The sequence below is a fragment of the Strix aluco genome, chromosome 17 (genome assembly GCF_031877795.1).
Source record: "Strix aluco isolate bStrAlu1 chromosome 17, bStrAlu1.hap1, whole genome shotgun sequence".
In the NCBI taxonomy this organism is placed as follows: domain Eukaryota; kingdom Metazoa; phylum Chordata; class Aves; order Strigiformes; family Strigidae; genus Strix; species Strix aluco.
Genome location: NC_133947.1, coordinates 9911905 through 9938406, shown reverse-complemented (window position 1 = coordinate 9938406; position 26502 = coordinate 9911905). Strand labels below are relative to the sequence as shown.

Here is a 26502-nt window from a genome sequence, read left to right as displayed (position 1 = left end):
AATGCAACCTTTAATGTTTTCCCCTCTTTCCTGACATGTATTTCCCTCACGTATCCCATGGCAGGTTGTTTCAAATTACTCAAACCACACTAGGATGCCAGAAGCATGAGCAGGCAAAACTTTCAACACAAAAGTGTTATCACCGAAGTGATTGTAGATAAGAAAATGTATAAGAAGATGTGGACGATGTTAAACTTTTTTAAATCTAAGCCCATTCTATCATGTACAAAGGTAGTTAACATCTGACAGTCATCCAGTAAAGTAAGTCTCACAGGTTCAAAGTTGCTTCTTAATAAATTGCTCAGATCACAAAGACAAGCATCACTCCTTGGTGGCAATCTCAGCAGTCAGGGTCACCAGCTGCAGAGGACTGTGCTAGCCTCTCTCTTTAAAAGTGGTCCAGTCAGGGAAGAGGTGAGTAGTGTGCCCCTTCAACTATCAATATTTGCTCATTCTGACACATTAGGGGAAGACACATTAGCAGAAAGAACGTGGGTTTGGTATCACTGGTAATGACACTGGTTCACAATTAAACCAGCAGCCTGATTTGTGCAAGTCAGACTCCTAGCCCAATCACATCAAGTTTCACACCCAAAATATACAACCAAGCAGTTCCTAATATATCCTTGAAGAAGCCCTGAAAATGTTGGCCCTAGCTCTTAGACAGTGGCAACTAAACAACTGACAAATCCACAGGGAATATATAATCAGCACCCAGCATATTAGAGTGTTTGCTCCTTCAAAAAAAAAAAAAAAAAAACCAAAACCACTGTATGACTAGGCCAACTAAATGATGACTAGTCTACAAAGATTTTTAATGACTAAAATACAGTACCTGTTAAAAAAAAAAGTGCCTTCACTTTACATAACCTAAGTGGTTTGGGAACCAACAAATTCACCTGTTGGCACAAGAACTGACCACAAGCAAAACCAGAAGTAGAAAATGAAAGTTGGGTTGAGAACGGTCACAAAATTTACTCAGTGAGTCACGAGACATCAGATAAGTTGCAGCAAGGTATTATTTGTATGGCTGATATGCTTCCATAAAAATAATTATAGCAATGGCAATAGCAGTGAGATTGGCCCAATACCCTTACATGAACAGAGATGTTCCTTTAATTCAGTTCCACAGTCCCATCATCTCAATAACCACCCTACCTTGAAATAACCAAGGTGTTGAAATCTATTACCCTTTTTGCAACTCAAAGATACATGGCATAAAATTGCAGCTGTTTCCGGAACTGTAGGAAGTCACGTTGCCAACCAGTTTGTGACAAGTTCTTCTGCCAATAGCACTGGGTGGAAAAGCAGGTGGGCTTTCATACATAAGCATCATGATGCCCAAAATGGTCAATAGCTGTCTTTCTGTCACTAGGTTTCAAGGGACCCATCAGAGCTCCCATTCAGCTTTGGGCAATTGCTATCTCATGGCTTGACATATGGCTATCAGCTGTGTAAGCAATGAGTTACTCTTCTATGGAGGAGGGCTCATTAGGAAGAGTGAAGGAACTGTTTTCTTGCCACAGAGCTGTTTTCGCTTATTCTGGTCTTGAGATCTGCAGTTCAAAAGGAGCCAAGGCCTCTTCAGATGAGTGGCTTCTACAGAAAGGTGAAGGAGAGCGTATATGCAGGAGTCAGGCATTTTAGTCTCCAGATAACAACCTTAAGGTTCTCTCCCAGTACAGACCTACTGCAGTTCTGAATGTCTGCTACAGCTTGACTCACTCACATGTGCAGAAGGCAGTGTTAACCAGGCTTGGCTAGGCAATCAAGCAGGAATCTTCATCTGCAGTAATATTAAAATCCAAGACTTTGCTCTGGTCTTAAGCACGCTCTTGGTGCAACCCCCAGTCCAAGCCTCAGTTTGTGATCCAGCAGGGAAAAGTAGTAAAAGGTAGCATTCAGTCTCTGTATGAGAGATGGCTTTGCATGAACTGCACTGCTCCACAATGAAGTCTCTGTAACTGATTGAGAAATTACACTGTTGCTTATTTCAAATCGTTTTCTTGCCTCTAGCTGTTAAAGGCTGAGAATGCTGCAGTCATTCCCACTGCTAAATGGGAACTCTTCAAAATAGATAAGAAACATGGGGAGACAGTGATGCTTCCAGTCCATCCTTCAAATAGACAGGACTGGTTGCTTCAACACAAGTTGAAAACACAACGCAAAACACTGAGACAAGACAAAAAGGGGGGCAGGGGAGGAATGGATTGAAGCCACCCTGACAGAGGAGGAAAGAGCAGCCAGCCTGTGCCACAAGTCCAACCCTATTTTTTATGTCCTTAATTCAAACAGCCTTCATGCACTCTGAAACAGCATCACCTTTGATTACACTAATCAAGGGATCATCTGTCAATTCAGAGCATTTAATGGAAATACTGCCATGTAAATATGGATTAAGTATCCCACCACAATACAAAGGCAATGGTAATAAGCAGCAGTATTAGTGAACTACACGTGCTTTCATGTCATCTAAAGCACAAAACAAAAGGGCCTAGCTGAAAGATGACTGCAAAGAAACCTAGCCATGCAGTCAGAGAAACAGGGAGATACAACCATTTGGGACAATTTCAAAGATTTGATCCACAAAACTGATTTCTGCAATCATGGCAATTGCTATTTGCCAATGAAAAATAAAAATCTTCACAAACTAGATGAGGCCACAGAATATATTTTTATTTCCTAATTTCAAGAGTATCTCAATAAAGGAGATGAAGTGCAGGAGATTTGAAAGTCTTTGCCACAGGAAAGGACTGGTCCAATAAGATGCAAGAAGTCAAATAAGGTTTCTGCAAAGCTTTTTCATTAAATCCCCACTTCATACAAGAAAACTGATGGTAGTCTTTGTAGATAATGAAGGCCAAGGGGATAAGCAGATATATGGTCTCTGGTGGTGACCAGTATAGACTGCCATTGGTGATTCTTGAAATCACTGTGCAAAGTCAAAATATACGCTGCCATTCACATTCTAAAACACATCACAACTGTGCAAGGCCTTTAGCAGGAAAACACCCATTGCAGGCTGCAAATCCATTTGAGGCTGAAAACAAAAACAGAAAAGGGATTCTATAGCTGGAAAAAGAGGGAAATTCACACATAGTCCCTTATATTTTCTTGCAAGTGCCTGAAGGAAACAATAGGCAGGCAACAGAAATAAGTAATTTCTCAAAAGCTTCATCTGTCACGGACTCATCTGGGTGCCTGCAGGTAGACACTTCACTTGGGAGATCCTGCTTTTTCAAGCCTCACTCTCTCAGAGTGAGATGCCTCTGGGACTGCCAGGATCTGAACATAGGAAAGCTGGCTTGAAAACACATCACTCTCTTCCCAATAAGTAGGGTTCAGTGTTGCCCAGAACACTGGGGTACATCCCAGAAGTCTAAATGTTAGACCGCTTCCATAAATCCACTATGCAGGCACCTAGTCATGGGCACTGGTATGAGCAATGAGTTGTCCTCAAACATAGGTACAAACTCAGATAAACGTTTCTTAAGGCTCCTGTGCCACAATAATACTTCTGTATAATGAACAAAAAATGTGAAGTAATTCACTCCCTCACTCAGTACTGCTAAAGCCTCAGGAGTGTCTCGTGCCTGCATTTCAGGCACTAGAGTTCAAGAAAGATATAGATTAGAGAACCCAGATAATGGCACAGGAATTATCAGAGGTAAAATTAAATAGTTTTTGAGGAAAAAAGTTAAATAATTTGACAATTTAGTGTAGTTTGAAACAAAATGTGAAAACATCCATGACATACTTGAGGGTTTGATGCACATTTTTCTATGAGAAATAGATTACCTCTGTGCTCACTGCAAAAAGAGGGCATTAGCCATTACGCTAGGCATTAGAAAGACATTTCTAATAAGGACATCTGAACACCAGGATAAACCATCAGAAATGATCCTCCTTTCAGATGAGAACATGATGGGATGGTTTGTCAAGATCTTCTCCAAGACTGCTTTTCATGATTCTATGATATGATGTAAAATTGTAGAACCACATTTCCCATCCCTGCAAGGCAGTATTCCTGCCTACAGCACAAACACTGTGTGACCTGGGAAGTGGAAAATTAGTAAAGCTTTCAAACTTTTTCTCTTACTATAGGGACAAACAAGCTCCCGTAATGGGTATCAGTCTGCTTCCTATAAAAATCAGCCCAAAATTGTGTAAAATCAAACATGCATCCAACTCACTCAAATAATTTCTGCTGTGATGCTTGTTTCACTTTTTGATCCACATGACCTTTCCTACCAAAGCCCAGGGTCTCTGTCCCTCCCTTACACTCACTCAGCTCCCAGACTACTATTGCAAGTGAGTTTTGTGGCAGAGGCACCAGTGTGGGCCTGGGAAGCACAGGGCAGCCTCTCCCTCCCCCCCAGAGATCACAACACATGTTCAGCCAACAACTGGCATCCCTGAAGTGAGAGGGAGGGACAAATGGCAATAGGACTGATTGATGATATCACTGCAGTTGAGAGGAGGGAGAGATGCAGAGCCAGAGTCAGGTCAAACACCTCATTCTGAAGGATGTAATGAGACCAAAGTGGGCCAGAGATAAAGGATAACGAGGGTCAGATACACACCAAGCTGGAAAGAGTGAAGGGGAGCACAGAGAAAAGAGGTTTAGTTCTCACCTATGTGGCAGTAAGCCAGTGAAACTACACAGGGGATTTATTGATATTTCTCATTGTGGAGTGCAAAAAGAACTAAACAACTTTGTTCATATGAAAAATCTGCTGTACTCCCATATACCTTTGATTTGCAAAGCCTCATTGCAAAAGGCATGGGCTGGTCACACAATTTTCCAAGTGAAAAATTAAGCTCAGATGTGCATCTCAGAGCAGAAGAAAACATGGGAATTCTGTATCCTCCATCGCTGCTCTTAGACCTGTGGCTTGTAAACTGGGCTCTGCAGACCACAGGCTCAGATGAATAAATATTTTCAGAGCTTTCTATTTGCAGTTTTGCTTTTCTGTTTTTCACTTCTGCTTCACTTTCTACATCCAGACTGTTTTCTTCACATTCTCTCTTTGTATCCAGTGCAGAAGAACCTTTTCATCTGTTTGCATTTCAGCCTTTAGCGGCTAATTTTGCACTACACTTAGTCCAAATAGAAAACTCCAACAGCAGAATTTCCAGTCCCAAATATTCAAGAGTCATGACACAAGCCCCTAAAAGTTCATGAGCATTTATATTACCCTAATGTTATATCTTCAAACTTTGCTTTACCACCAGGAGGGCTACAAACGTGCCATTTAAAATGAAAGCTGCAATCTTCCTCAATTTACATGTGTCAGGAACCAGACTTTTAAGAAGAATGTCCCATGTTAAGTCTCAACAGTAGAAAATCTTGATCATTTGCAATCATAACTGGCTATAGGTGACTGCACGTGACCAACTGACTGAAATAACAGAACAGCAAAGCTAATTTAGGTCATTTCCAAACAAATTTCCTTTTCCTTCTCCTTCCTCGCCCCAATTGCTCTTTTAGCTGTCTTATAATAAAGGAGCAACATTACCCAAACCATATGGTTCACCTTCCATAACCAGAGTTTATCTGTATCTACTGAGGGTGAAACAGGCAGAGAACAGGGTAGGACAGGAAACCACACCTCACAGCTGAGACAAATGGTCTGTTTGCTACTCTATCTGAGCACCAGAGCCCTAATCTTGGATGCAAACAAGATTGTGAAATACAAAAAAAAAAAAAAGCCTGTGATACTTATCATATTTCAAGATGGGTGGAGTGCAAAATCCAGAGATACTAGATCAATTACAACTACAAAGCAAGCAAAAAAAGGGAGCATAACATAAATATTTTGAGCCTGTAGGATGTGGGTTAATTTATCTGATGGCACGCGTCCTAACGTAACATATTTATACAACTAATAAGATGGAAAAAGACTTCTAGCCTTCATATAAAAATAAAGGATGGCATAATGTTAAAACCTAAAAATAGTCCTGGTACAACTACTTATCCAACTTGATACCTGTCTGATAAAGACAGTTCAACTTTCATAGTTTTCATGCATGCACAGAACACACAGCAATTGCTCAAGCCAAAGTACATCCTGTCATTCTGACATTAAAATTTACAAGTTGGTGGTTTGTCTCTGGAAAGATAAAAGAGCTGCATTTATATACAATGTGGAGAAGAATTTGGCTTTCCATACTTGCAATTACCTAAGTTGTGGGAGCTGCATATGCAGGCTACAGCTAAGTGCTCAGTGAAATTAAAGGATGGCAAAAAAAAAAAAATGTGTATGCAACAAAATACCTACCTTTGCAATCTAGTGTATTGGATAATTACTGTTACTACACTTCCACATGTAATTCATATGATTATATCTACAAACTGGTAAACCAAACCTTTAAATAACATCTAACAGTGAGTGGCCACTATTCAATCTGTTTGTAGAATGATGGTCAATGAGTATGTCTGAAATTGCTCAGGGCTCCTGTATCTCCTTACTTGAAAGTTGGTCTTTAATTACTGCAATATTAGTATCACAGATTTGACTGGGATTCTGTGGAATGACCATGTGGCATTCAAACCAACCACAACCTTTCTTTTCTCAATGAATTGTCTGCGACTTTTCCATAGTCAACATTTCCATTGACAACGCAGGCAAGAACAGATACCTAGAAAATGGGTAAGCTTAAGGGCTGCAACATGCGGACATTGCACCTTGGTTCCCAAAGACTCTGCTGTCAGCTGCATATTCATGTACAAGACTGCATGGCACCAGACAAATGCTTTGACATTTACCCAACTGGTCACTCAAACTAAATTCTCCCCTGGTTTAATTTTGTCACATAGAAAAGAAATATTTACAAGATCACATATAAAATGTAAACATTTCTGCGTACATTGCAGAGTTAAAAGAGGCCAAAGGATTAATTGAATCTTGAAGTCTGGAGACTGAAAATCCTTATGGTTTGTGATCTCATCAGAGACTTACAACAGAATTATCTGCCTTTATCTCTTTGAAGTTTATCTTACTCCATCAGTAACTTTTAGTAAAGTTCCATTAGCTTCTAACAATTTTCCACTTGCTTCTTATTTGATCAGTAGTTCTTTAATGACGTTGGCAGCAGTACCTTTTCATCCATTCCCTGTAGTTCTCCCTGCTGCTTAAAAGGCTTGGCTGTGTAACGAGCCTTTATTAGTAAAGTTAGTAACATATCTGCAGTATTATCTATTAATACTCCTGATTTACACAGCATTTCTTCAAGGAGAAGCCCCTATTTTGCAACATCATACCTACCTAACAAAATGGCAGATAAGACAGGACACAACACAGCTTGTGGATATTCATGATTAAATTAGTAACTTCAGACCATCAGCTATGAGCTGCTGGAAAAGAGTTAGTCTTCTCTCAGCATGGTAACTCCTCATTTTGAGGCTTAATCTGGGAAAAGTAAGACCATCAAAACCATTAGATGCATGAGTATCATATCTGTATTGTATTACCATTTAATATAAAAACCAGACTGGTTAAAAAAAAAAAAAGCTGTATCCCTCAGAATTGATCATCTCATCTTCTGAGATCTGGAACAAACCACAGAGAAACACTACTGGGTTTCACTCTCTTGACAGTTCTGATACATAATACTGTAACACGACCTATCAACAGGAGTTCCAGAAACTAAACGGGAGCAAAACTGGCTAGGAACGCCTTCTTGTGTCCAAAACTCAACGTAATAAAAATGTTACAAACAACATACACAGTGAAAAATAACTGTATGTATTAAACCTAACAGACTGAAAAGCCTAATTTAGCTGTAGTGGCATGGGACATCTAAGTTAAATTTGCAGATATTTGTCAAAATTACTTGAGGTGTGAAATCTAACAGATTCTAGAGACTAAATTTTTTTAAAATAGGTAAACATCTAGAGCATTTTTATTAAATGTGTACAAATCTCACAGCAAAAATGTTCTTCATGGTGAGTAACGCAATTTTTATCGTGAGAAAAGAGAACTCCATGCTCTATAACTTTAACGATACCCACTTTATTGATCTATAGAAGCAAAATAAGACCACAATCTTTTAGGCAAAGCAAATAAGGATTGAGCCCTTATGTTTACAGCAAACCTACTTTTCCTGCAGCTTAGCAAGAAAAGGTTTCTAAGCATACTTTTCCTTTAACATGGTCACATATTGGTCTTCTAAAAAGGACCAAAATACTCCTAATAAATCGAAGTTACTTTGATTTATTTTCAAATCCATAGTATTAAAACACTTAAGAGATTCTTCTGCATTACTAGGGAACACAGGAAGCTGCTGCTAGCAAGCAACCTCAGTGCTGTGAATAAACCCATAGAATTTAGTTGTTTGCTTTTTAGAACATTGTTTATTGAGAATACTTAATGAGGACTAGGGCTTCAATAGCAAATATTTAACAAAGAGCACAAATTCCCTCACCTAACCTTTTTCTAAAGCACAACTGTCCAGAAAACTCATTCTGACGATAGAAATATATGAGATTTAGCCTTCCTTTACTTATCAAAGCTATTAAAGTTTCTTAAGCAAAGGAACCTGTGCCCTGCATATCTCTCCTCTCGTGTTTGACAGGAACAAGTTTCCATAAGATCTGGGAACTGCAGCTGTCCTGTACAGAGGAACTGCAGTCTTTTCTCCACAAGTCAAAATTGCTTCTGCAACATAAGGAAGTATAATCACTTTCAGTACAATTCACACTATTAAAAAAAGCCCTAACATCACCCAGCCACATCTGAGTGTTAACTAGGTGCATTACCCCAGAAAGTGTAATAGTTTACATTTATTTTGCACTGGGTAAGTGCTACTCACATAGAACATGAGATGATAAGAAAGAGACCCATGGGGCAGGAGCAGCAGTTCCTATGCAGTAACGTCAGAGCACTCACAAAAACAAACTAATGGGAGTAAAGTGGACTTCATTTGTGAGGCCCAAGTAGATTTGAGAATACAGGGTCCCAGTGCTACAGCATTAGTTTAATTGTTGTCGTAAGGCAAAACTTTTGCCCTATAACTGCCTGCAATTCCAGTGACCATCTAGATGACCTTATCCTTGCATGTCACGTCAGCTGTGGGAGTAGGGCAGAATTATTTTATTTGTGATATCTTGCTAGGAGGCTTTAAGTTATGGCCATCCACCAACTTTATACAGAAAATATTTCTCACTCCAAATTTTATTTTTAAAAATTTCATCCCACTACCGCTCTTTTTACCCTTACATACTGCAGTAGATCCTCATTCTCCCTTCCTTGGTGCCAACACCATTCAACTATCTGAATGCAGTTGTACAGAGATTCAGCCCATTAGAACTAGGTCAGTGATTGAAGAAACTGTCATTATTTAGCACAGCACATGAACATTCGACACATGCTTAAAGTTAAGCCTGTGTGTGAATGCTGCTCTAAACCAAGGCCTAGAGATCAGAAAGATGCTATCCCTCAGTGCTTTATTCAAACTTAATCACCAAAACACAAACTCCATAGGGGGTAAAGCCATACTATCAGAATCAACCCCCCAAGATACTACTACAGTCAAGCTACACCTAGTAGCTAATAACGAAGTGACTGCAAAGGCCTCTGACTGCAGTGCCATCCTGAGATCACAGCCAAGTGTTCTCTGCATCTTCTCCTGCCATTACCTAAGGCATATTACTCACTACTGCTCTCATGAAAACTGCCAAGTTAATGAATATAAATAAATAAAAGACTTGTTTTGTGTTTTTTAATATACGAAAGTGCCATTAGTTAACACTGTGAATGCATTTAGCTGTAAGAACTGAAGGTAAAAATATAGGCAGCTTGAATCCACATTCCAGCCTGCAGCTGACAAAATCTCAAATTCAGTACTTAGGACAGAGGAGTTTTCTGAGGGTTTTTTTGTTTTGTTTTGTCTGTAGGGTGGGGCACATCTGCAACTTGCAGCTTTTTTAAGAATCTCCTCCCACTGAGACAGAATCCCAGTTCTAAAGGAAGCTAACTGGCACTTCAGTCAGAAGCTTTCTGAAATGAAAGACTCTGAGTTCAACTATTTGAGAGAGAAATGGAGGGTTTAAGAAGAGACTAGTTCCTAAAGCAACTACATCCTTTTCAGGTTTTTTTGCTAGACAGTTTGCCACTTGGGTGAATCTGAAAAACACTGAAGAGAAACTAATTTTAAAAACCAAACAAAAACCTTGCCAGAAAGACAAGTCAAAAAGGGTCCAGAGTCTAAGCCCATTTAGATGAAATCAGGGTTTAGCAGTTATCTAGCAAAAGACCAAAAAGAATTTCTGCCCTGTCCAAATCTTTTTGAAATCTCTGCAGAGACTTCCCTTGCTTTGATTCTTGATCTCTGTGTGATCAAATAGTTTATTCTTCTTCTTTTTTATGGCATATCTGTTATCTAGTAACTTTTACTGCAGGCTCTAGGTTATTTGCAGGAGTGTGGTGGTATGCTGATGAATTCCACATCTAGAACCTATATAAGAAAAAGGAAATGTCCAGATGGAGCTTTACTTCTGCACTAGTCCACGGATAATTTCAGAGGCGGGTATAATCGTCTCCACATGCACAGCCACACCCGGCCCAATCACATATTTATGTTTACCATTAAAGCAAAATACATACAATATTTATTTATAAATAACAGGCAGTAAGGGTGGAGTTTCCAAGTGGGTGTAACAGCAACTTCTAAACCACACCAACAAAAGGGACGAGGCGTTCCGAAAGGCACATTCGTTTCTGGAGCCGTCCCCGTCCCCCCGCCGCTCGGCAGCGACACCCGCGTGCTTCCCGCGGCCCGAGCCGGCCCCGCCCGCGCCCCGGCCGGGGCGCTCGTCCTCGCCGGAGGAGAAAACGCGGTTGCTGGCGGCCCCGCTCTGCCCGCGGCGGACCCACGCCGGCCCCTCGCACATCCCCCCGCTCCCAGCCTCCCGAGCTGAAGAAACTCCCCCTCGGCGGAGCGGGCCTGGCCCCGGGTACTTCCCACAAGTTGTGCCAAGCGCCGCCGCGACACACTCGCAGCCCCCGGCCCGCGCGGGGAGGAGCCGGCTCCGCTCCGCGCCGGGCCGCCCAGCCCCGCCGGTGCCCCTGAGGGGGCTTCCCCCGCCCGCGCCCCGCGGCGCCGCTCACCGACTGCAGGAAGTGGAGGGTCCCCACGTAGTCCCGCTCGGTGCTGAGGATCTCGTTGAGGACGCAGAGGCGGAGGCGCAGCTGGCGGTCGGTGTCCTTGGGGCAGCCGGCGGGCTCCGCGGCGCTGGGGGCGCCGGGTGGCGGCGGCGGCGGCGCCTCCATGGTGGCGGCCGCGGGGCGAGGCGTTCCGCTTCCCCGCCACTCTCCTCGGCCGCCTCAGGAGCCCCCCATGGCCGCGCGGTGCCCGGCGCGGGTGGGCAACGGCAGCCCCTACCGCCCCTCGGCCCTGCCTCGCCCGCGGGTGGAGGCGCTACAGGGGCCGGTCGCTGAGGGGAGCCCGGCTGCGGGACATGCCGGGGTAGCGGCGCGGCGAGGCAGCGCTGAATGAAGAGGGAAGGGAAGCCCCGGCGGCGGCGGGGAGAGGGGGGGGGAAGCGAGAGGCGGGCGGGGAGGGCGGGACGGGGAGGGCGAAGGCGGCGGAGCCCGGCCCCTGGGGGCCTGGCCGGGCCAGCGGCGGGCAGCGGCCTGGCGGGGCGAGAGCGCGGGCGGGTGGGGGGTCAGGCGGCGGGGGCGGGGCGGCGGGAGCGGGGCGGCGGGAGCGCGTCCTGGCCCTCCCCCCCCCCCCCCCCGCCCAGCCACAACACCCACACACACACACACCCCCACACACACGCACGCACGCACACGCCCGCGCTCCCTCCTCTCCTCACCCCCCCCCGCAGCCCCTCACAGCACAAACCCCCTCACACCTGCCTCGCACCCGCACTCCCTCACCCCCCACACCTACACCCTCCCACGTGCCTCGCGCACCCCGCACACCCCGCACCCACGTCCCCCATCTCCCCGCGCTCCACATGCACCTGCACCCCCTACACCGCACTCGCACCCCACGCACTACGTTGACACAGCACACCCGGCCACGGGACCCCCCCTCCCCCCCCTCACATTAGCACAGTGTTAGAGAAACACCCGCGGCTCTGCACGGACAGAGCACCCAGGGTGCCCCCGCCCCGCGCAGCGCCGAGGGGCGGACACACAAACACAACTCGAACCCAGGAGCGCGAAGGGAACACACGCACCAGAACGGACACATACGCAGAAATAGCTATCGAGACATCCATGCCAACAGAGAATATACACGACAAATGTGTTTCATAACTGGTTTTTTAGGTTAGTTGTAACTGCTTGTGCAAAGTGAGCGCGAGGCATGGGGGGGGGGGGGGGGGGGCGGGGGGTGAACAGGGCAAATTGCGCACAAAAATAGACCGAATCCTGTGACTGAGTGCTGCTCCCACTGACTTCCAAAAAGGTAACTTGATTCGTACCCAAACATCTTCATTGCACCATAAGAAAGCTGCCATGCTTTTGTCAAACTACAAATACATATTTATTTTGAATTAAGAAAAATAGTTTCAAGAGGAAATTTTAATGTGAACTTTTAAGTGGCATAAGGGTAGAGACACATCAAATCTATTCCCTTAATCACACAAATAATGTAATAAATCATCATCTTCCTCAGGCTAAAACAAAATACCTCTTTGGGTATTCTACCTTAACAGCAACTTTTTTTCTGTCGTGACTGATTTTCTTTATTCTGGTTAAGTTTTCTATTCAGGAGCAAATGGTGGCAGTCTAACATAGACAATCCTGTCATCCTGAAGGCTTCATGGATATCCTATTACATGAAATGAAAAAACAGCTCTTTGGTCAAGATATAGTTGCAGCAGGCTGCAGGTCTGCAGTATAAAGAAAATATCTAAGATGTTTTCAGTCCTAGGCGTGGAAATTGCCTTTATCAAGTAACAATAATATATTACTTTGCCACGTCTCCTTATGATGTTGCCTCAGGTCAAGGTGCACAACGTGCACCTTCACAAACATGACTCGTGATACGTTGTCATACCACTTTCTGCAACCTCATCAACGAGAAATGTTTCCTTCACTCTAAGTCAGTCCGAAACACGATTGCTCAAAATGGGAAGAAAAATACGGGAAAGCTCTTGTGTCCCTAAATGTAGGGGCTCTGGGGGAAAAGCACTGAGGGGAAGGGAATAGCAAGGGATAACTCAGGGTTTTATGCAGATCTCAGCTGTACTGAGGAGCACTATGGGGGATGGAAGAGCACCACAGCACAGGCCTGAGACAAGGACAGGGAAGCAAAGTCTTCAGAAAGTCAGATTAGACTCTAAATTCACTGGTTTTCTTTCAAGTTGTTTATATTTAACCTTTCGATTTCTTCTGAAAGTCACTACAGCATTTTCATTTATTTACTCATTGTGTCTCCAGCTGATGTCTTTTTAAAAATAAAATGTTTTGCTGTTTGGGGAAAGTAGCAAGACTCTGTTCTAAAAGATCCTGTTTAAATAACAATACACTGTTAGAAAAAATCAGCATCCCCAAAGCTACGCCCCCACCCTGTGGCTGAATGAGAAAGTTGTTAAAGTTGTTAATTTCTTAACCGTCTCTTGTGTTTGCCTCAAAAGTCTTACAATAATTTCATTTCCATAGCAAATACTGGGACAGGAGACCATCATAGAATCAGTGGGATGTTATCTGAGCAATGCCTGAACTGCTGTGGTGTGTGTGCCTTTTTTTTGACATTATGTGTGAGCTACATTGCGTCAAAATACTTTTCTAGCTTTATTGTCAGCATTAGAAGCATTACGATGTAAGGATTTTTAAAAGGACGTTACTTGTGGCTGCAGAGATTAAAATGTTAAGAAAAAGTTTACATTAAAATTAAAGGGAGATTTTTCACTCTTTTTAGAAATGGTTATCTCAGACATACACATAATCCTCACTTCAGAATGGATACTTTATTAGTAGCTAGCAAGCCTTTTCATTTTAAAGACAAAAATCTGTAATTAGCCAGCAAGCCCTTTCATTTTTTTAAAGGGATATTGTGTGTTAACTGAATGAAGCTTCAACAGAATATATGTCCCTTCTAGCTTGTTTTCTTTTTGCTTCTTTTTCATTTTTTTATATTTTTAAAAAGGAAGTAGTTTACAACTACTGTTCAGTTTTGAAGAGAATTTTTACTGCCAGTAATTCTTTCAAGTGAGCACTTCAAAAGCAAACAAAAAATGCTGCTACTTTGTAAAACAGTCAGGGAGTCAATTATCAGGAGGCTGACATATCAATTACCATGAAATTCACCATCTTTTGTTAAGATGTAATTAATTTACATGTCCTTGTAAGTTGTTTGGGGCTGTGATATTTGTACATTGTCTACCACAGTAGCACCAAGGTGGTAAGGTCTCTACATAGTATCACAGTACCAAAGAAAATAATCATCAATTACGTGTTTGTCTGCTTACTGGCTGTATTCACTCTTGCAGGAGAAAACATTATTCACTATTGGCCTGCTGAAGGCTCTAGGAAAGCTCCCAGAGAGTTGCATGGGATGTGATTGGGACCCTATTTGCTGTAGAATAAGATTTAGAAATCCACAGTGATTGTAGAATTTGTTAATTTATACTGATATACCCTTTAGCCTCAGCAAGGAAGATCTGATAAACCACCCACCTGCCTCTTCCCCAGTGTCTTTTTATTCTCCTTTAACCATTGTACCTTCTTTCTGAAAGGAGTATCTGTTCATCAGGCTGCCCAAAAGCATACCGTTCTGAAGTTTGCTGAAGTTAATGATGTTCTTTCTGCTAACTCAAGGAAATTTTGAATCAAATCCCTATTTCTGACATCAAAAAATTACCACTTATGCTTAGTTTCAATGTGACTTAATGGCAAAGGCAGATGTTCAAGTGCTTTACACATTCTGCATGACCCCTTGTCTGTGCACACATTGTATATATGATTTATATGAACCAATCCCATACATTTATTTATTTTTTGTGGTGCTAAATAAACTCCAGCCTCACATGCTTTGATTTATGAAAATGTTTATACAGCTTTTCAGTGGAATTTAGTACACCGCAATTTCACAGTTTATTGAGCCTCTCTGTGGTGAAAAGCATGTGGACAATCAAGAGTGTTGGGTACAGTGTGCATCTAAGAGACAAGGTGTCTGAACATTACTTTCCTGTATTGATCTGCACTGGGTCTTTGTGTGGATGGTCTTACTGTTGTGTTAAAAGAGCTGCTGAATTATAAGTTCCTGTACGTTAGTGTACAAGGTGGTTTGTCTGGATCTCTTAGTGAATATGGGTCTCAAACAGTCCAAACTAACTTTAAGAGAAGCTTAAAGCTGGGAGCAAGCTTTGCGTGGAGCTGCGTATGAGCTAGTAAGTGCTGCAGAAAGGCAGGCCATCACAGAGCTGCTGCTCACATCATCACAGTTACACTCTTTCCAGAGCTGGTACATGATGTCCACGGGGCACCCTAAATTTACCATCTCAGTTCAGCATTTACTAATCCACAGGCCGTTTCACTGAGCAGTACAGAAGTGCCCAAGGACTCATGGAAAATCAATAGGTTGGTGGATCCCAAAAACAATTTTGGCACTCAAGCCCTGTGTATGATGTACCTGGCTCAAGGTAGTTTAAGGATTTCCTGAGCTAAAGGTTGGATATGGATCATTGTTTTTAATAGTCACCAATGGGCCTATTTCCTAACGAATGCTCCTAAAGCCTTTTTCACACATTTAAACTTTTGGCTTTTCCAGGATCCTTTACCAGTTGGTTCCACATTTAATGATGTACCGTATGAAAAAAAAAAAAATCCTTTTGCTTCAGATCTGATCATTTTCTGGGTTGCACTTTAACTCTTGCAAGAAACAGAGCTTAGTCACTGTCCATGCTTTACTCATCACTTAAGATTTTGCAGATCTTTAGTGTATTTCCTCTCAGTGGTGTCCACATGAACTTGAAATACCTTAATCTGTTAGATTCTCCTCATATTGAAGCCATTTCGCATGGCTGACCATCTTTATTGCCCTTCTCTACCTATAGCAGTTCTACTATATCCTTTTAGAGATGGCAGTAATGGACTTCTGCAATACATTAAAGATGTATGTGTGTCAGGGACTTGTTCAGTGGTACCATGATGTCCTGTATGATGTTTCCATATAGGTTCTAAAATGCTGCTTGCTTTTATGGCTGCTGCTGAGCAGAGAATAAACCCTGACTCCAGGAACCGTTTATTGAATGGCAGTGGCTAATTTAAAACCCGTCATTGTTTCTGTAGATATGCAGAGTAATTCTAGAAACTTCAGTCAAAATAATGTAGTTAATAGAGATTTCCATCAGTGTAATTGAAATCACATTCTGGCCTGTGTGTAGTGGACATGAATCACCTTTCACCTACCGCTATATAATTCATTGCAGCTTACTGATTTCACTAAAGCCACTGCTGATTTATTCTAGCTAAGAATTAATCCCTTTGATTTCTACAAATGATTTATCTTCAGGCAAGATATACAGAGGTATTTTGCAATAAGCTTTTCAGAAATAATTTCTTAGGTTCTCACTCTCCAGGAACCTAGACTGCCAGTGGAGCATTTGCATTTCCCTTTTTAACATCAGCATAAAAATAATTTTAGAATAAAAATGCTTGGGTAACTTGACTGCAGAGTGACTTGGAACAAATAGAGGGAGGCTTAGAGTGAGCACGGGGAACAAAGAAACAATTGCTAGGCAGGGTTGGGTGCAATTCTCTTTGATTAGAGGATAATATTGTACACACATTCAGTTAAACTCTGAAAGCACTTAATTAGACTCACAGTGTGTGGCAGAAGGAGGTAAGTATTATTATGTCCATTTGAAAATGGAGAAACTGAGATATAGACAGCTGAAGTGGCTGCCCAAGAACACAGTGTCAATATGTGCAAAGCTGGAATTCAGGAATTCATGACTCCCAGCGTCGACTTACAGAGCCCACTCAAAGGGGCCCCCACGATGTCACACAAGTTTCCAGTCAGCAGCTCAGACTTTAACCATGGTGTTGTTCAGGCCATCTGGGAGTGTGATTAGACAGCAGTGCTGAAGCTTGTGCTTCTCCGTGGCGTCCCCATGCACCTACTTATTTGATAACTCTAATATCCCAGAGAAAACTGAAGGTTAACACAACTTCATGACAAAAAGGATTGAGGATTTGAGAAGAGGGAGATACTATAAACTATGTCATGAGACCTGCACACAACATTTTGTAAAACGTTATATCAGTTTCACTTAGCAGAGGGACAGCACAATGAGAATGGACAGTTGTTTCCATGGTAAGGTCAGGTGAGATAGACAAAATTTTTGAACATATTCCTGGTATTGAACTCACTAATTAATTGGAAATGCAGCCTGTTTCCTTTTCATAGGCTTCAGTGAGCTTTGTGTCAAATCCTAAATGCATATAATTGAGGAAGAAGCATGTCTTATTTCATACATTCTATAATCAAGACACCCAAATTTTGAAGACACCCTGGGAGAAGGTTGTATTTGTTATTACTCACTTCTCTGATACCTCTTTTCTTTCCACTGCCTGATTCACCTCTTTTATCATATTTCCCTTCTTTTGCTCTTCCTCAATCATACCCACCTACTTAAAACTAATCACGTACTAAAAAGTGCATAATTAGATTTTCATGATGCTCTTTCCTGGCGTAATTTTTGATTATGTAATTAAGGGTTCTCATTGGGCTCTTGAGCTGAGAGAAGATTTTTGGTTTAATTAATCAAAAGGTCTGCTCAATTCAGGGTATTTTTAAGCAATTTTGGTTTCAAGTAATGTACAGAAAACATTTCTATTATTCCTGACATACAATGTTATGTGATATGCTCTTTACCCTCTAAAGTTGAGAAACATTGTCTTGACAGAAGGCTTAGGTACTTTTATCTCAAGCACCAGAATTAGGGGTGGGGAAAACAAGATGAATCAAACAAATATGCTTGAAGTAGGATGATTTTTTTTAGTTTTGCTAATACATTTTTTTATTTTGCAGATTGGAAGTTTGTCAGATTTTGATGAAATAGTCAATTAAGTGATTTTTTTCCCTATATGAAACCATTTACAAGTTTGCAATTCCTTACATTTTTTGCTGACAAATAAACATTCTTATGAAATTTATTGTTTTGGGGGAGTACTAAGAGAGACTGCTGGAACTTTTGTAGATTGTATTGCAAGTAAGTATTTGCCCTGAGCTAACACAACCAAGCAAAAGTCACCTTTTGTATTTTTTTCTCTATAAGTACATGAAGACAAAATAACATGAATGATGGTGCTTGGTTTTATTTATAAATTGCTTCTTCCTAATGGCACGTGTATTATTTTCAACCATCAGTACATCTTGCAGGAAAAGTCACCTACTTTTGTGTCAGCACAACCAATGTATATAAAAAGGCAATGAAGAGGTGGAGACTAGAATCATGCAGCCACTTCTAAACTCGTGTGGTTTTCATAACCAGAGCTCATGGAGCAGAGATTTGAAGATCAGAGAGAAAATGTTTTACATACTATCCAGCAGGCATCCACCCATCTGCTCTTTTCTCCAGTTTTATTCTCTGCTTTCTCCCATGCACCTCAGTGGTTTTGAAGATGTGGATCTTGATTTGGGGGGCTAGGGATTGGCAACAGCTCAGCAATCTGTCGTCTTCTGGCTTTCCACTGCAACATGATTAAGAGGTTTGATGGATCATTCACATGCTCAAGTTCAGATCATGCTTAAGTGATTGACTCAGCTGGGGCCTACTCCCTGTGCTGGTGTAAGGGAAAGGAGCAAGACATAACGTCATGCTGCGTCAGCCACTGCTTGGACACTCAGTGTAGAGTCACAGAATCACAGAATGGTTTGGGTTGGGAGGGACCTTAAAGATCACACAGTTCCAACCCCCTGCCATGGGCAGGGACACCTTCCACTAGACCAGGTTGCTCAAAGCCCCGTCCAATCTGGTCTTGCTCCAAATGTATTTGAACAGAGATGTGATTTCTGTTTTTTGTCTGCACCTGCAATTTTTGTCAGATAGACTTTTTTTCCCCCTTTTTTAATAGTGGAGGACATGAGTAACCTAATGTACATTTGTGATATGGTATGTGAACTCTTCTCCACTAAATACTAAGAGTAAGGAAGGTCTGCATTTGATAAACTAAAGATCTTTTACTAAATATGGGCTGAACCAGTTAGATATCACATTGGCACAAAATAGATAGCTTTGTCATAATACATAACTTTGCCATTTACAGTCTCCCTGGGCATCTTCTATTCAGGGTAAAACTCTTCCCATGGTTATTGTAGCACACATATTTTATATCCATAGGGCTGATTTCATGTAATTGGGAAAAATTTAATCCTTTCTGTAACTTAGACTGTGGTTTTATGGTTGGACTTGAGTCAATCTAAGTGTGAGCTACCCTTTTTCCCCTTTCTACGTTGCTGCATGTTTTCACCACATCCTTTGTGACACTGTGGTGAACGGGATCAGCAACTGATCAGCTGATCCAGATGAAAATTAACCGGAAGGCAAACAAACAAAAGGTCCTTTTTCAGTCAGATTTGCTCCCTGACTGGCTCAGTGTGCAATCTCTGAGAGCTACTGCTGGCATGAGAGGAGGCGTAAGGTCTTGTGGTAAGGGCAGGGTTGGGGGAAGGATGGGACTGCCTCCTTTGGCAGTAACTCATATGCAGATCAGTTTAAAGCCATTTGTGAAACTATAGCTTTACCCTGCTGCGTGCATCAATGCTGGATGCAGTCCATGGAATTACAACCACTTATATAAGGTCAGTGCATGGGCTGTGAGCTCACAGTGTAGGAGTAGAAAGACATTCTGGGAAATCATCACCCAGCTCTAACAGAATACTAATTGACTACAACAGTCCCACTAAGAATGGGAATCAGACTTTTTTCTGCCTTATTGATATTTTCAAAGAAGGCTTTTTTTTTTTTCTCTTGCTGATTTTGTGCAGAAACATTAAAATTAGATGTAGCAATAAAAATGCCGTTAAACTGACAGTATCACTCGTGAAATCACAGAACACTTTCATTTGAATTACAGTGTAAATGCTGTACAAGTCATAACAGGAAACCAGTGATAGCAGATTAAAGTTAGGAGGCCTACATGCTTTGCCACAGAAGATGGAACTTGGTGTAAACACTAATGGCCCAGAACACAGCATGCAGAAGGTCTTCGACTGAAAATGGAAGGAAATGGGGCAGATCTGTTTTTCTTGCAGCTTTTCTTAACAACAAAATTGCATTAACAATGGCAAACATGTCAGTTATGGCTTCTTTGCTTTCAGAAGCTCAGTACTTTTGAGAAATCCTCATTTTGGCCAAACCCTTCTAGTCCAGAGGTAAAAAATGTAAGTTTTGTTTAGAATGCTTGATTGGAGTAGAAGTGAAAAAATACTCTTTCCTTTTCAAAACTGTAGGAAAATATCACCATGTAGACTCAATGCTATGATGGAATTGATGGGGGGGGGGGGGGGGGGAGTTAATTTGAACTGAATGTAGCTAACATGTTACAGAATGCTTTGTTTAAACAAAAAAATGCTTACCGAAGTCTTAAGGTGTTTGTCTTCAGCATGCATGACATTTGAATTTTGTAGCTCATAGGTGCACCCTGCTGTTAAGCGACTATAAAGTACAAAATGCTAAGCAGGATTTTCTTTCCCTTTCTGAGGATGTTGACTTGAACTAGATTGTGCAGCGGATTTTACACGTATTGCTGATCACGATGATTTATTGCATAAATAGTCCCAAGACCTGAAATGGACCTCCACAATTCAGACTCTTCTGGAAGTCCTTGCAGACTTCAGACAGCAGCCCTGAGCTTTGCCATTTCCTGGGGAAGATGGCAAAATGCCATTTACGTTTGCTTTCTCCCAAGCACAGGGAGAGGAAACACCTCTTTAGAAAGTGTGCAGACAAAGCACACTTTTTGAATGGCTGATGCTTTGGGCATGACTTGCACTAGAGCTGTATTTTCAGTGTTCAAGCACCAAAATCGCTGCAGAGCCCCATCTTTCCTGTGCTCCTCTAGAGGGGTATAAGAGTGTTTTGCATGTGAAGTTAGGCTTTGGCTAGATTTCTGTTTGTTATGCACCAGGTCACAGCAACGAAGAAAGCTTGTGCAAGGTAATCATACAAATAGTCCAGCTGAAGTCATTGACAATAGGTGTGTGCATAAGGGTGGAGGGCAGTGGGTTCAGTAAATCTGCGTCTCCACATTTCATCTGAATGACCTCTGATACAGAAATTATTTTGCCACTCTACTGACTGAACAAATTACAGAACACTTCAGTTTCAGATTGAACAAGCTTCCTAATAACAGCAGATCAGGACAGTTAAGAGCTCCTTCCTTCTATGTCAGTACAACATATTGCAACTAAATTTTTGTATAGGAGGTTTCCTTAAAATGGTAGCTGGCTTTTAATTAATGAAGTACAAAGATATAGGGGGAAACCAGAGCACTAAAATACCAGTTTTAAAAATATGGCCAAAAGAGCCAACATTATGATGAGACAGACACATTCTAGTAGGTTGTGGAAAAGTTTCCAGTGACAAGAGCATAGAAAAATCATTTTGCACTTTATAAACTCACCAGTCTGGAGGGAGAGAGAAAGAATCAGTCCCATACCCCAAATTTCTCCACACGCACACACTTCAGTTTTGTCGATATGTTTCTTTTGTTCCAGTAATATTTAGTCTCATAAAGTATTTGTGAAACACTGGAAGGATAAAGAAAATGAAGCTTAATTAAAATAAGGGTGACTGGAGAGCTCACTAGACCCGTTGGGTTGCACATGTTAATTCTGGCCCAGGAGGCAGAAGGTACAAGAGGCAAAACCAGAACAAAGCTCCTTTTGTTTAAATGAAGAGTCCTCTAAAGAATACCTAACAGCAAATCGAGAATAAATGAATACAGTAATAAGCAGAGAGAGGAAGCCTTTCCTGCTGAGAGGAAAGGAAACAAGTCGTCTTAAATCGGAATCAAGGAGCCAAGGAACTGTCTTGAAAAACAGCTTTATGAAAAACATGAAGAATTCTGCACATGCATGAATAAAATCTGTACTGTATGGTAAAAGCCGGGGACATTTCTTGATGACTCTCTGAGTTTCTCACAAGAAATGATGAGATATAAAGATCAGATGAAAGGTCAGAGAGAAGGTCATTTATCAATTTAATTCCTGGTGCTACTAATAGCTCTCCTTGTGACTGAAGTCATCCCACTTGTAAGCAAAATCAGGACCGATGCACAGGCGTGTGTTTCAGAGGTGGAAAGCAATTGCTAAATCCTATAAATCTGTAAATGTTGTTCAACTCTTTTCGGTTTAAGAAATTCTGACAGGATTTTGTTATATTGTAAGACAGGATCTTTGGTAGGTTAGTGTTCTGTTTCCTTCATTTTTACTGAATACAAGGTTTCTGTCAACAAAATCTGAATAGTTACACTATTACCTATGTTGAAAAGCAAAATACAATGCAAAACAGGCTTTTCTGTGCACCAGATAGAGTGTGTAACAAGGCAGTCCTGTGGCATTCAGATACGTGCAAGTCTAACTAGCACTTGCTTGCATGGCAAATAAAGTCTCATTATCACCTCTCAGACAGGAAAAATTGCAAGTGAGTGATTATCCAGCTCTGGGTCTTCCACCTCTCAGGCACTTCAGGGTGTGAGAGCTACTCAATTTCATTTGTGTCTTTCCACTCAATTAGACTTCTCACTCTGCAGTCAAGAGCAGTGATTGGCAAAAATATTTTTCCCATCTGCTCTCTCACTCTGGCTGCTATTTTTAAAAAATAAATACACTTATTTTTTTTAAAGGCAAGTTGTTTCTAATGTTCATATATATTTAGGTAATTGTAAGCTTTTCTGGCCTAAACATGGTTCTAAAGACTATAAAAGGAAAATAGTCTCAAATTTTCAAGCCTGAGTATGTTAAGCTTCTTAAAATGACTGTTTTTAGCACTGCTACCGACCAGAAGCACACAGTGATATCAGTCAGTGGGAGCAGTGGGTGTTCAGTAAAATAGGCCATGAAGGTAATCCTATTTGGATATGTGAACACTTAGATTTAGAATTTGATCTTTAGATTCTATTGCATCTCTGGTTGTCTAAACACTGTTATACTCCTAACAGATGCTATTATTGTTACATATTATTTGTTATTATGACAATAGGCAGAGACTGCAGTTCAGGATTGAAGTGCCTTTACCTGCTTCTGTATAGCACATCTGAAGATGTGGTTTACAGTCCTGAGTCATGTGAGTCTTGTAGTCTACCCAATACATACCAGACCACTAGTGCTTTCAGTAAGGGGCTCCTTCTGCGAGGACTACTAAAAAAAAATCTCTAGTTTGTTTTTCATTGAAATGTGGGATTTTAACAAAATTATTCTGTGGGGGAAGTGTCTGCTTTCTTTGGATATATTGCTGATCCTCTGAAATGCAAAAAATATGAAACTGTAGATTTTGGGTTTAGCCAAAATGTTAATTTTTCAGATTTTTTTTATAAGAAAGTCCAAGTTACCTTGTAAGAGAGACAGCTGAAAACCTGATCAGTCCTGCTGGCTTTGTAAGGAAAGAAGTATTTAATTTTTATTGAATTAGAATTGTATAAATCTCACGTATTCCATATATGGCTATTACCCTTTGTAAATTTCTTCAAGGTAAAATATTAAGGTAAAAGGTAAAATATCCGCACTGTGCAGGGGTACTGTTGTAGGTTTCAGAGGCATGACTGTGGAGGTAGAAGAGTATCCGTGCATTAGTGGAGTGCTGTATGTGGACTAATTACAGAAACAGCTGGTCTAATTTGTCTGGCACAGCACTGTGTAAATACAGCTATATTGGCTCTCCTGTCAAAGGATTTTTTTTCATATGATGACATTGCCTGGTGCTGTTTAGATATATTGTCAGTGTCCTTTTCTCAAATTACAGAGCTGCCCTGGGTAGGAATGCAAGTTCAGTGTGAGATTGCTGGCAGTATGTTGGTCAGAAAGATACAGAAGGTCTGAGATCTGGATTTGAATAAAACAGTGGGAATGAGAGGGAGAGAACTGTGTATAAACCTCATGATGAAATGTCTTGCTAATACCACCCAAATACTCATATAAATACCCACTTAATAATTTGTTTTAGTAATCCTTCAGTTACCTCAATTACACTGTTAGCAATGGGAGAACTTTACCATCTGGATTTATTGATTTTAGGGCATGCAGTGTTGAACTGGAAAAAATTTACAGAGCTGAGACAGTGAATCAAATGTGGAGTCCCCTGGGAAATCCACTAATAAGTACATTACTGGACAGCAGGGAAAACAGCTAGAAGCCATGTAGAATAAATAGAATCAATCCCTATGGAAATGATTAAAAATGGCACAAGGGAAAAGAAGATCTACAAGGAATTTCTGCTAATGCTGGACTGGGAACTGAGCTACAGTACAGATCAGTGCTGTTTTCCCAAGAATTTTCCTGTCCATTCTGCATCTTCTTTTAGGGTGAGGTTTTCTTCCTAATGCAAAATATGTAGCAATATGCCAGTGGGGGAAGTTCTGTGAGGTTAGCCCTGTCAATCAGTGAGGAGCACCTGGCCCTTGGGCAGAAATCCAGAGAAGCTTCTTGCCAAGGAAGTAGCTTATACAAACTGTGAACTGTGTCCACCTGTTAGGCATTGTATGCTCTTGATTTATGTCTTGCACTACAGACATATTTGCTACAACTAGCTCTTTACATCAGTTTAATAGTAATTGTAATTGGCACTGAATTCACTTGCAAACACATACATGCAGATACATGTATTCTTTCCCTGTTTATCTGCCTTCTGTTCTACTTGAAAGGCTTCTTTCCTTGTATGCCTTGAACCATGAATCGCATCATGCAATTAAACTCTGTATGCAGCACGGTGCTATGTTCAGTAATAATGTTGAGCTAGTCTATGTTGCTTTTGAATTAGCCACATAACTTACCTTCTCCCTCAGAAAAACAGCTAATGTGATCATAAAATATTTTGAGGAAAAGAATTAAAAGACTCTGAAAATAGTTCTGAGAATGATACCAAACCCATTATTCTTTCCCTGCAGTTAGTTGCAAAATCTCATTTCAGTGTGATGAGAGCACTGTTTGCTGAGTGTGTCTAATTTGACATTAGAACTGTGTGTCTTGGGAGATTAAGCCATTATGTGGGCTGGAAGACATTAAGATATTATGCCATGTGTTGGAAAGCCCAGGCACATTGGGTGCTCAGGTGAAAGAAGGCGCTGTTCAAATGTAATGTAGACTAAAACTTTTTTTATGATATAGCGAGCAGGTAGAGACTTATCAGGAGGGCAAAGGGGCTCCTAATACCATGTCAAACCACCAACCAAAAGCACCCCTAACCATGTAAAGGGCAGAACTCCTAGTCTCTTCCACCGTTACCATGTTGATGGCTATTCTTTCTCTGACAGGCCAACATTGACATTTTTGCTTTTACTTTAGAAGGCTGTCAAATAGACATAACACACTCATGTGCAAATATATGTGTATCTGCCATATTCACAGTGCTGTTCCTAGCAGTTTGATTACCTGGTTGGTAGCTACTGAGTTTGAAGGCTGCATATCTTTTCTTCCCTTTTTTGGGATCATAAATGGTTATTTGCAAAGATTGATGTGTTGTCCCGTTGGTTCTGAAGTTCCATAGAGTTTAACCATAATATTGTCCTATCTGTCCTCATCATTTAAAAAATAAATGTGTTTCCTGTTTTCTCATCAAAGTACAGAGATGTTAGAAGAGTGGAGGAAGAGTATGTGATCACTTTTTTATGAGACCTCTGGATGAAATAATTCTAATTCAGTCTCCCTAGTCAGAGCTATTTTGAGTGACATCTGGTTAGAAACAAGTAATTTCTAGGCTTGGCTTCACGTACCCTGTCATTAAGGATATGCCACTACTGCTTTAGGAAAGTAGCCATGATTTGTGAGAGCATTTCTTTCATTTTCAAGTGGATGCATAGCTTTTGAGATTGGAGAGAAAACCTTCAAAACATGAATCCTTACTGAGGCTAACAGAGAACACAGCAGTTTTAAATTCTGTAAAAACTCGTGCCTTTTAAGGCAATCTGATAGCTTGGGAAGCTCTATTCTTGCTTCCAAATGCTTGGATTTAGCACTGTAGAAAAAGCTAACCTGTGAACAAGGCTGCCAAGGTTCACACCATAGAAAAGTACCTTTTTCAGCTACCACAGTAATCTTACCATGACATGTTGGCTCAATCTCACATTGGCACAGAGAGCAAAGGCCTGGGACATTTTTAATATTTGTCTATGTATCTTGTGCTAAACTTTCATATGTGTTACAATGTTAGAATAGGAAAGAGATTCTGATCCTATTTTCTGCTTTCTGTATCTTTACATGAACCAACTTGCCATCTGCTGACAGAAACTGTAGGTTATTCTACATACAAATTACAGGTATGTGTTAGAGGACGGGTCACATAAGAGACCTGTACTTGTTCTCTGTTTCTTTCCTTAATCT

At 41.2% G+C, this 26502-nt stretch overlaps 1 protein-coding gene across 2 annotated transcripts in view; it reads right to left on the bottom strand.

Annotated features, from left to right (window-relative positions):
• The window catches only part of PREX1 (phosphatidylinositol-3,4,5-trisphosphate dependent Rac exchange factor 1), a 172816-nt gene extending 161328 nt beyond the window's left edge, over positions 1-11488 (bottom strand). For both annotated transcript variants that reach the window (XM_074842850.1, XM_074842852.1), the window contains exon 1: positions 11112-11488. In XM_074842850.1, the coding sequence (XP_074698951.1) occupies positions 11112-11273 (162 nt within the window). In that variant the 5' untranslated portion in view covers positions 11274-11488. The remainder of the gene's footprint in view (positions 1-11111) is intronic.
• Positions 11489-26502: the final 15014 nt, after the last annotated feature.